Genomic DNA, 11,269 nt, shown 5'->3' with positions numbered 1-11,269 from the left:
TTGTTTTTTTTTTTGGTAAAAATAAGCAAGTCTGCTAAGCGTTTGTTATCCAAAATTTTATTTCACTCTTTTACTTAATTTTCGGAATGATTTCCTTTCAAAAAAGGATAGTTGAAAGAAGTATAAGAAAAAAGATCGCCTTATAGAACACACCCGATTCTTCGCAGCAAGAAAATCTATCATTTTCCGTAACTAATAATCAGGGAGTGTAGAGCAAAAATAATAATAAAAGGAATCCTCGAGGCGTCTCAACTCCAGTACGTAACCTCCCTTTTGCTGTGGTATTTCAGCGCAGCTTCCACCGGGTCCAGTGCGTTTGGTGATGTTGATGCACGCTTATTCACTTGGTCCTGTGAAAAACCAGTCAAACAAACGGTTAGAAACGGTTACCTCGGATACGCCCTACCCACTCCCAAAGGCGCGGTGCCTGCAACGGTCGATTGGCCCGAGGGTGCATCTGCCAGAGTGTTGTGTCATTTCCGCATCGAGCTGCTGCTGGGCATCCGTGCCATCATGTTGTGTGCGCCTTTGTTACTGCGTTTACGAAGTGAAACGGAAATGCTAAGGAAAAGCAATACGAGCTAAGCAAACGGTTTGTGCCGCATCTGCACAACAAGACAAAAAAGGGACACCACAGCGGCAACAGGTCAAGGGGCTGTAACAACTCCAACGATTAGACACGTCGGGACACGGGACAGCACAATGCAACATGGAAATGACACTTCCGACACGGTAAGACAACGAGCAAGGAAAAGATACATCCAGATGGAGACGTAAATGGGACAAAACGGGGTAAGGACACTCACTTACACAGCCGCACAACCGGGACACAGTAAGTACAGTACAGCCATCATAATTACTATACGCCCACTTTTCCTTCCCCATTGCTACGAGGTTAGCAATGCACCTTCTGCTCATTTGCACACACCAAAAACCCCTCCATCTGCTCTTATTCACCTGTCATAACCTCCATGAATTCTGAAACGAACAGGATAAAAGGGCAGCTTGTTAGCAGCACGTTACTTAAGCCGGGCCCATCCCGGGAAAGCCATAGTAACCCGCTAGTTACCTTCAAAGTCAACCGTTCCCGAGCTATCCGCATCAATCTCATCCACAATTTCGTCCAGCTCGTTCTCCGGCACGGCACCGTCCAGCTCCCGGAGGATCGCCTTGAACGAGTTCACCGGAATGAAGCCCGTTCCTAAAAATCCCGAAACGTTACACTATGCAACCTGGTGGTGTGTCGTAAAGACAATGTTGCTGCCAGCGCTTACCATCCTTGTCGTACATCATGAACACCTCGCGCAGTTCGGCCCGCAGCACATCGTAGTCCTCCTCCGGCTCGACGTAGTTCGAGGCCAGCTCGATAAACTCCTCGAACTCGATCTGGCCCGACTCGTCCTCGTCGTAGTCCTCCATCACCTCCTTCAGCTCCTCCTCCGACATGCCGTACCCGAGCAGCTCCATAATCGTGCCGATGACCTCCAGCGAGATGCTGCCCTTCTTCTCAATGTCGAACGCATCGAAGGCATCCTTCAGGACTGGCCGTAGGAGCAAAAAGGGGTGGAAGAAAACACTTCAATTGAAATGTTTCCAATGGATGGGAAATATTGCCTACACTTACTTTTCATTTGATCCTTGCTCAGCTCAGTCTTTGCCAGCTCAGACTTTTCCATTTTGAGCTTATTTTCTGGTTTGATTCGTTAGCGCGAAGGGAAAGAAAAGCACACTGATAGCAGCTTGAACACTGTCACAATACTGACCGTGGCCGGTTGGTGGCAGGGAATCGCTTTTTAAAACCCTCTGCCATGCCCGCAAACTATTACAATCGTTTGCGGGCGGAAAGCTTATGGATGGTTGCGCTCTATTTCGATGTGCAGCGGTCAAGATGCATCAGCTGCAACCACCATCTGCAGCACCGATTGGTAAACACACACACACACAACGTATCGATCGCGTTCGGATGACACGCGCTCAACAGCGATGACGCTATGGCCGCGGTGATAAAGGGACAGCAAACAGCCAGCCACCCGGGAAGGCGCGAGCTGTGGAATGCATGTTGCATACTTTCGCCCGACCTTAGGGCAATCTCGGGGTGGGTGATCGTGGTGAGCTGGTGAGATGAACGTTGAGCAGCGATGGCTTTCACTATCATCGATGAACAGCTGCCAAAATGTGATTGACCGTGTTTTAAAAGATGACTTAGGAGATGATGTAAATGTTGCACTAATAAAATAAATAAGAGTAATTTATTTAAATACATGCTAATTGTTTTTCTCAGGCAATGGTTGTGATAAGTTAAAACATAGTTTTGTTAAGCTTTTCGATATTGTTCTGGATTATTATGTTTATTTTTTTAATTATATAAATATTATTACCTAAACTGATAGGAGCATCCTGAGTAAAACAACGATCAGAGGAATAAATATCACATACCTAATGTTACTTATCATTGTTAATTCCGCTTCACTCTTTGAAGCCAGTTTGCCTTTTCGAAACGATTTTTGGTATTTTCAGTCGAATATTTTGAATTCATAACAGCTGTTGACTATAGTAAAAATAAAAATAAAATCCACAACATAAACTGCATAAAAGAAACCTCGCATTGTAGCTCTTTGTCCGTTTATTCACCCGTCATCACCTCCATAAACTCTGTAAAAATATACAAAACAAATATAATAATTAAAAATCAATCACCTAAGCTTCTTGTTGAAAAGTTTTCAAACCTTCAAAGTCAACCGTTCCTGAACCATCCGCATCAATTTCATCAATAATGTCGTCCAACTCATTTTCTGGCACTGCACCATCCAGTTCCTGAAGAATCTTCTTAAATACATCCAGTGGAATGAACCCGGTTCCTATAGACATAGATAGCACAGGTTAATATCTCCCTTTACTTCACATACATCACAGCACACAATCTTACCATTCTTGTCGTACATCATGAACACCTCGCGCAGCTCGGCCCGCAACGCGTCGTAATCTTCCTCCGGCTCGACAAAGTTTGACGCGAGCTCCAGAAACTCATCGAACTCAATCTGACCCGACTCGTCCACATCGTACTCCTCCATCACCTCCTTGAGCTCCTCCTCGGACAGTGTTTGGCCGAGCAGCTCCAAAATTGTACCGACCACTTCTACCGAGATGCTGCCCTTCTTTTCGATGTCGAACGCTTCGAAGGATTCCTTCAGAACTGTAATTTGGTGCATGTAAAAAAATGGATCATCATCGCCAATAAGGATTAATAAATAACACTCACTCTTCATCTGGTCCTTGCTCAACTCGGTCTTGTTCATTTTGCTATGTGCTTTGGTGATCACTAATCACAGGAATAATACAATTATCACACTCTTCTCACGAATCGCCGTGACAGAACTAACCGTGGTAACGGTGGCTCTGGTCCTTTTTGTAAACGCCTCAGTTCCATCTGTTCTGTTTGATTACAATCGTTTGCGAGGCAGATGCTTGCTGTGGGTTGCGTTTTGCTATTTTGAGGCAAATTTACTCGCCGATAGTGGTACAACATTGTAATACAAAATGATCAAACCGAGGTTCGATGATGTCGTTTACAGCGTATAGATGGGGAGGCAACCATCATTGTAATCGAATGGGGTGCATCAGTGATTCAAGGAAGGGAAGAGAAGCTTACCACAACATAAACATTGGGTTTTATCTTTAGTTAACAGTTTCATTTCGACAGGGGCAAAATTTGAATTAAATTGTCTTGAAAGACACGTATGAATAATGTTAAACATGTTTATCACTTTTTATGATAAAACATACTTTAATGTTAAGTTAAAAAATAAGATTTTAATATAGAATTTGAAAATTTGAAACATACCAAAGCACTCAAAATCACAAAAGTGAACAAAAAGAACACAGAAGCACTACACAACAAAAATCGATGAACGAATCGATTAAACGTAAGCTTCCTCATTGCAACTTAAACGCCTACAGGTATGCAATCGGATGGTCTACTTCAAATTTCAACCGTTGCAGGGGTTTTCCGTATCGCCTACCGTTAACAACCGTAAATTAAACTAACGACACATAACAAGCTTAGCGGCACCAGTATTCGAAAACACGTTGGAAACCTTGGTTTATTTCAGTCTCACTCGCTATCTGTATTCCACGAAACGGTTCCAGAAACATTGCCGATATCTCTAATTAAACAAACATCCTTCCCAAACCGCACCCCCACTTACCATACTAATCGACAAAGCCAACCCTAAATTATTCTACGATAACTTATATTTGCCGACACCGGGCAATCATCATATCAGTGTCGATATCGGGCACAATTGTGTGTGACAAAGTGTGCGTTGCCAAACAACGTTCCGTTTTTCCAACAGCGGTGAGTAGCACGAACGAAGCAGAGCAGAGTGGAAAATGGAACCAACCCGTTTGGGCCGACCATCCTTCCATACTTCACACCCGTTTCCGGCACGCTATTTGCTAACCTGATTGCAATGCATGCATGCTCAATTCGATTAGATGATTATGTCCCTCCTCGTTTGCCGCGTCTACCTCCCCTTTTGTCATATCTGCTGCCGTACCAAATGGTGTGACACCGATAACGGAGTGACACGCTAATGAGTGTCAACGAGTTTTGCTGGCGGTCCGTGTCAGTACTAATTTGGCATCCGGAAGTGTGACTCTTGGTATGCAAAATAGCAAATTTCAACCACCTAGAACGTTCAAATAGTGAACCAATCATCTGGAGGATACAATTAAGCGCACGCCTGGGCAGGCAGGATGAAGGGTCGTGTGAAAATCACCAGCTCCAACCGGCCACAAAGCAACATGGCCAGCAGTAAAAGGTTTGAGAGAATTAAGTTCCAAATTGTAACACCCAACTCAATTGCAATTGATCGAGGTACCGTGGTCTTTTATTTCTGTCAGTTGCTATCCGACGCTCGATTGGAACCGGAATCGCAATGGCTGCCTGGCGGTACTGTTCTGTGTGGTTTGTTTTTCCATTCTGATGTGCCTTGTGTTGGCTGACATTTTTACGAAAGCGGACGACAGGTGCGTTGGAATAGCATTGAATTGGTTGAAGGTTGATAAAAAGGACCTTCTTCTTCTGCAGTGAATCCACCACCACGACAATGATGCCACGACCTGGGAAAGTGTATCCACTGCTCGTCGTGGATGCTTACGACGATGCGGTGCGATGTAAAATGATATCCCTATGCTTCATCGAGTGCTCCGACGTCAATGTCATCAATATATCGACGGAAGTGCAAGAGCTGGCCAAGGTTAGAGTGTAAAACCATCCTTCACAGACAAAAAAAAACAAACCCCTCTCACACACACACTTTCACTTCCCCCTCCATCACAATAGGTTTACTCCTGTTCCACCTTTGGTTTGAACGTCATCGGCCTGAAGACGGCCGAGGATGTGCTGCGCAGAAATTGGCTCCAGCTCGATCTTGACCTTGAGATTGCGTCACTGCTGCTGATCAACTCCAACATCGCCACCATCGAGCCGGAATCGTTCGACGCTGGTCCAATGTTCGGCATGACCGTACTAACCCTGCAATCGCTCATGATCGACCACCTGCCGACGGGCATATTTTTAGGGCTGCAAAGCCTAAAGGAGCTAAACCTGCTCAACCTGCCGCTGCGCCAGATCGACCCGTACGTGCTCAGCCCGATGAAGTACTCGCTGACGCGCCTCACCATCGAGAGCAGCCTAGACGGGATTGGGCCGAAAAATCTGACCGGCTCGGCGACGCTCCCACGCCTCGAGATACTTTCACTCGAGTACAACTCGTTCGACGACACGCTCCGGCAGGGCACTTTCGCTAATCTGCCCTCGCTCACCAGCCTGTACCTGCGCAGCTCGCACATCACGTCGCTGGAGGTGGGAGTTTTCCACGACATCTGCAGCAGCGTCAAGCAGATCCATCTGATCGGCAACAAGCTGACGAGCGTTAGCCCGGGCACGTTCGATTGTTTGCGCGGTACGGAGGCGAAGATATATTTGAAAGATAATGCCTGGTATTGTGACTGCTCGCTGCAATATCTGAAGGAGTTGCTGGTAAACAGCAACTTGGTGCTGGACCAGCCTGTTTGTGACGGTCCAGTTGAATTGAGGGGAGCGCTGGTACGTAATGCTATGCTGTGTCCGGTGTCTACTTCGTCGATTATACCGTCTGGTGAACTTACGACCGAAACAACGACGGAACTGTTTACTACGGTAGCTCCAACTGATGGCTCAAGTACGTCAACTAGCGGCTCAACAACGGCCCTACAGACGACGACGGAGGACGATACGACGGCAATAGCAACGAGTAGCACCGATGAAGAGACTTCATCGGCGTATGACACCACAACGGAGGATCAATCGACGGTGGATGACTCCACAACAACGGACACTACTGAATACACAACCTCCTCCTCTTCTATAACTACTTCTGTCAGCGACACAACGACTGAACTTAGTACGGAAACTACTCCAGAACTCACCACTTCCACAGAGCTCACCACTTCCACTGAATCCACCACTTCAACCTCTACATTCACCACCACTACGGAGGCTACTACACCAGAAACAACGTCCACCACAAATGCCTACGAGACCACAACGCCAGAAACGGATCCTACCACTACTGAATCCTCTCCGGTCACTACAACTACCACTCCAGAAGTGACCACAACCGACAGTACCTCACCGGAACACACCACTACCGATGCGACCACATCGACCACCTACCATCCCGTCCCTACGGTGCTACCCAACTTTGTGCAGCTCCAGTGCGAAAGTACGGCCAATCCGCTATCCGTGGAGATTAGCTCAGAGAAAGCTCAGCAGCGCCTGATACGTTCGACTGACTTTGGGACCATCTCCCTCAACGTGGCCACCCGTACGAAGCTGTTCACCATCTCCGAAGCGCAGGAAGGCGTCGTGGAGCTGCTGTTTGACAAGACGACATACGGAGCGGTGCTTTGGTTCCATGATACCTCTACACTAGCGTCTGTGTTTTCCACAAATATCGAGAGTAGCGCTCACTGCCAGACGCTCAGCAGTCAGCAGGTGCGCATTGTGAACTTGGTGCCGGACAAGAACTACCTCTTCTGTGCGTTTAGTCTGCACGAGGTGATGGTATCACCGTTTAACTGTCTGCCCTATCGGTTGCTGCCCGTGTACGGTCAGCGCGCATGGCTGGTGGAGGATCAAAAGATCATGATGATCAGCATCATCATATCGTCCATTCTGGTTGCCCTGCTGACGGGTGTGCTGGTGACGTATTGCTTCTTCAAAAGCATGTCCCTGTATCAGTCAACACGTGAGTATACCACGGGAAGGGAAAGAGACTCGCTGGGAGCCATTTGTGTTGGTTTCGTTGCAACAGTTCCAGGAAGTGGGCTACTCTTGAAGGGTTCTCTTTCGTTACAGACTCCAAAGCGTCGGTCCTGCCGGTGGAAAACAATACCGTGAAGAACACGTACATGTCACCGATGCCACCGAAGAAGCCACTTACGCCCGAAAGGTACGTGAATCGAGATTTCGAACTCAAGGTTCCGTGTACTTGGAAAATAGTTTAGTGACCAGTTTTCTGAAGTCTTGAGAGAATCCTTGAAGGAAATACGCGGAACATTGCATGGGACACGCAACTTTCTTAGTCCACCGGTGGAACTTTTCGTTTTGCCTCTCTAACGAGCAAAGTTGCCTTGCTCGAACAAATGGAACCCCCCCCCCCTTCGGAACACAATTCTACAAAATGGTAGAGCAATGGTGTGCCAACGGGCGCTTCTCACGGTGCATGGCGCGCATCCAATTAGGCAAAATTTAATTTTCGCCGTCCACTGATACAGTGCCGTGCAAACGTTCCACTCATTTCTTGCCCCTCATCCCTTCCCATCCAAACAGGCCAAACATCCAGCGCAGTGTGTCGGACACGAGCATCGAGAGCGGGCGCAGCTACGTGTCGGCCGTCGTGCCCACCACCCAGTTCCAGTACATCTCCTGGAAGATGGAGAACCGCTCGCGGCCCTCGCTCGAGTTCTACCCGAACGAGCCGCCGCCGCCGCCCCTGCCGCCCCATCCGAGCAAGCGGCTCAAGAAGCAAAAGTCCGAGATTAAGCTAAACTTTGCCCAGCAACAGCAGCAGCAGCAGCAGGCCATCTACGACGAGCCGGCTGGGACGAGTTACATGGGACGGAGCGCCGGTACGCTTCATCAGTCACTGCGCAGCAATCGACACCGGTCGTCCTGTGGCGGAGTGATCCACTGAGAGCCCGTGCATGGCCACAGCCACTTACCGAAAATTGTCTGCATGTGTGTGTGTGTGTGTTTGTGTGTATGGTTATGGAGCAACTTAAATAAATGATACGGATACGGGACAGACAACTAGTCTGGTAGAATAGTTCGCGTTTGGGCAGTCCCGGTTCGCCGCTCCCCGTAGGCGCATTGCCAAAACCTCTACACCAGAGCTGCATTAGCTTCGTTGCAAGAACTTTATCGTATCCATGCGATCTTACTGCCAAGTTGAGGGCCGTCTGTAAATGTCCCATTACCGAGGGTGTATCTTCATTTAGACCTGATCCACATGCCGGCGGTCGCACGTACTGGTTTATAGTGGATTATGAGCATTCCCCCCGTTCTCAGCGGCAGTGAACGGTAGTACACAAGCAGCATTTGTTTTTCCTTCACACTCAGCGAATGAGAGAGAGAGAGAGAGAGAGAGAGAGAGAGAGAGAGAGAGAGAGACGAAGAGAAAGAGAGTGAGAGTCTGCCAGGAGGAAGCACGCTTTTAACCGGTTATAATGCTTCTCCTGAGCATCCGAAAACCGGGTGGGTCAAACAAAAGGTGTTTTTGATGTGTATGTGCGTTTGTTTTTTCGTTCTATCTTCAGCATCGTAACAACATCGTGTTTCAGATGGAATGTTCTCCCAGAGGTTGTGCCATATTTATAGACCGGAGACAGTCGGCAAGGCCTTCAAGGGGCGAGGGAATATGTCAGTGGATTGCTTCGCGCCCCGTTTTGCTGTAAGCGGCAAACGCAACCCGATGACAGATAGACGCGTTGGCGTTTGCCAAGGATCGATCCGATACGGTGGCATCACTTCTACTGTGTCTCGTGTATGGACTGCGAGGGACTGGAGGGAAGAAGAACCAATTTGAAAAGTAAATTACGCTCGCCCGGGAAAGCTGGTCATGAATGGGTACGGGGGCGCATGTTTCAACGGGTTTCTGGGAAAACAAAAATATCCATTCGTAAGCGGTAGGGACAGTTTTGTTTAAAATTAACGGAATGCAATGTGTTATGATGTTTAAATTGAGCCAGCAACAATCTAAAAACCATTGCCAGGTTGTTTAAAAATAACAGCACCAAACGACCATCAACATGCTTTTTATTGAAAATCAGCTGGATTATTATTGTATCAGCAGTTGTTAAGCAGCCACACACACAAAAGAAAGGCCTCCCCACTAGCAAAATCCCAAATCAAATCAACCTGTACTGTTTCCCCCCATCCTGACTGACCGTTCGGAACTCGCACACCGAAATGCAACAAGTGATGCATTTTAATTGGCCGGATATCAAGTGGCATTTGGCGTATTCTCGGCCCGGGTGTGCTCCGAGCTGGAGGAAACAGTGCGGTTCCGTGCCAATTAAGCGAACATTCCACCCCTGTTTGCCCCGATTGCCGCGGGGTGTGTGGGAAGGGGGGTGTGGGGCTACACTCTACGAGTTCATTATGCAACGCACATAAACACACAGACACGACGCGAACATAATAGTGCGTGGCGGTGTTTTAATTTCATCAAACATCCAACAATCGATCGATTGGGTGGAGTTAATGCTGCGCGGGGAATTGAATTGGATTATGTTTTATGAGCAATTAAAAGTTTAATTGTCAGTGGAAAATGGGTGGAGAGTAGCGGCATGGTCAGTTCCATTATGGATGGTTCCATTATCAAAGGATTGTTGGAAATTAATTAAAATCAATGCAGAAATGAAGAGTTATTCTTTTTTTTTAATCATTTAATTATTTTTCATTCTAATTACTCCCCAATTACTTTCTTACACATCGTTAGAATATTTTTAATATATCCATGAACATTTATATCCACGTTAAAGTCGCTTTAAAACATGCAAGCTACTATGTTTCGACAAAATCCTCTCCATTCCTTCCGAATGGCGGTTTTCCTTCTAGGCCGCTTGTGCAACATGAAAAATGGATTACCGAGAACTATTTACGAGCTGTGCTGTGTGATCTCACTTTACTACAGCTCCCCCCCCCCCCCTCCGATAGCCGTCCGTGTACACCTCAAACAAACACAATGCTAACGTTTTCTCATCGCGGAAAACGCCCAAACAAATGGGCCAACAACGGCGGACGGCATTCGTTGCAGCAATCATTCGAAAACAGCTCTATTATTACGTTTACGGGTTTTCAGGCCGGCCGGTGACAATGAAACGATTAAGATCGCGAGCAGATCGCGGATGGAAAAGAACAGTAAAATGCAGATCGCGTTTAATTGGACGAGGCAAGAGATGATGCACACACACACACACACGCGCCACAACACATGTACATTCTTCGCATGCACAAGAAGGACCGTTTACGGTTTGTGATGGGTTAGAATATGAAGCGCGAAGAGCGTGATCGAGAGCGAGCGAGAAAGGTAGAGTAGCTGTAGTAACGATTCATAAAGATCGGAAAACGGTAGGAAAATTTCGTTCGCAATGGACTTTATCCCGCAGCATCTTGGGGCCTGGGGCTGGGAGGGAGTTGAGAGATCACCAACACTAGCGAGCAGGGTGTAGGAAATTTCCGTTCTCGTGGCTACTCATTCACCGCTTACATTGAAGCGTTTGGTGCGTTGCGATCGTCTATTAGTAGGCGGGTTAAAGCAGATCCCCCTATGAGAGTGTTTGAAAATGCTTTCTAATTTTGCATGAAAAGTATTCAAAAGGGGTTTTCAAGATCAGAATCTTTGTTAAGACGCTTTGTTAAGCTAATGGGGAACGCTTTCTAGAGGTTTAGACATTTTATTTATTTATTTATTTATTTATTTATTTATTTATTTATTATTGTCCAACGGATACAGATTGATCCAAAAGAACACTTCCAACCCGTACTCCTACAACTAAAAAAGCTTATCCTAACTAACCCTAATCTGACCTAGTGATTGGCCCAATTTGGATTTTAAAACAATCTACACGGAGGTTGAAGTCAAATGAACATTGGGCTTCTTCTCGTCTTTTCTCTAATGCAGAAATTCGTAGTAGCAAGCATCTTGAATGATAGTCTGGC

The 11,269-nt window shown here is 46.9% G+C and overlaps 3 protein-coding genes across 4 annotated transcripts; 1 reads left to right on the top strand and 2 right to left on the bottom strand.

Moving 5' to 3' along the window:
* Window positions 1-35: 35 nt before the first annotated feature.
* Window positions 36-2,224, bottom strand: LOC120950500 (troponin C, isoallergen Bla g 6.0101-like). Its single transcript, XM_040368586.2, has 5 exons — window positions 1,625-2,224; window positions 1,275-1,541; window positions 1,070-1,201; window positions 958-978; window positions 36-350 (listed from the first exon to the last, which is right to left on the bottom strand). Exons 1-5 carry the CDS (start codon window positions 1,674-1,676, stop codon window positions 337-339), a joined length of 486 nt encoding a protein of 161 aa, XP_040224520.1. The 5' UTR covers window positions 1,677-2,224; the 3' UTR covers window positions 36-336.
* A 381-nt stretch (window positions 2,225-2,605) lies between these two features.
* On the bottom strand, window positions 2,606-3,664 carry LOC120950227 (troponin C, isoallergen Bla g 6.0101-like). Its single transcript, XM_040368091.2, has 4 exons — window positions 3,260-3,664; window positions 2,927-3,193; window positions 2,727-2,858; window positions 2,606-2,652 (listed from the first exon to the last, which is right to left on the bottom strand). The coding sequence occupies exons 1-4, from the start codon at window positions 3,294-3,296 to the stop codon at window positions 2,624-2,626; spliced, it is 465 nt and encodes a 154-aa protein (XP_040224025.1). The 5' UTR covers window positions 3,297-3,664; the 3' UTR covers window positions 2,606-2,623.
* A 927-nt stretch (window positions 3,665-4,591) lies between these two features.
* Window positions 4,592-8,372, top strand: LOC120952548 (leucine-rich repeat, immunoglobulin-like domain and transmembrane domain-containing protein 3). 2 transcript variants are annotated; one of them, XM_040371940.2, is made up of 6 exons: window positions 4,592-4,820; window positions 4,903-5,028; window positions 5,090-5,258; window positions 5,345-7,292; window positions 7,403-7,496; window positions 7,877-8,372. In XM_040371940.2, the coding sequence occupies exons 1-6, from the start codon at window positions 4,756-4,758 to the stop codon at window positions 8,238-8,240; spliced, it is 2,766 nt and encodes a 921-aa protein (XP_040227874.2). In that variant the 5' UTR covers window positions 4,592-4,755; the 3' UTR covers window positions 8,241-8,372. The 2 variants fall into 2 exon arrangements, with proteins under 2 accessions (XP_040227874.2, XP_040227872.2); XM_040371938.2 differs by having other exon boundaries at window positions 7,385-7,496.
* Window positions 8,373-11,269: the final 2,897 nt, after the last annotated feature.

The sequence above is a fragment of the Anopheles coluzzii genome, chromosome 2 (assembly GCF_943734685.1).
Source record: "Anopheles coluzzii chromosome 2, AcolN3, whole genome shotgun sequence".
Taxonomy (NCBI): domain Eukaryota; kingdom Metazoa; phylum Arthropoda; class Insecta; order Diptera; family Culicidae; genus Anopheles; species Anopheles coluzzii.
This window is presented reverse-complemented; position numbering and strand designations above follow the sequence as displayed.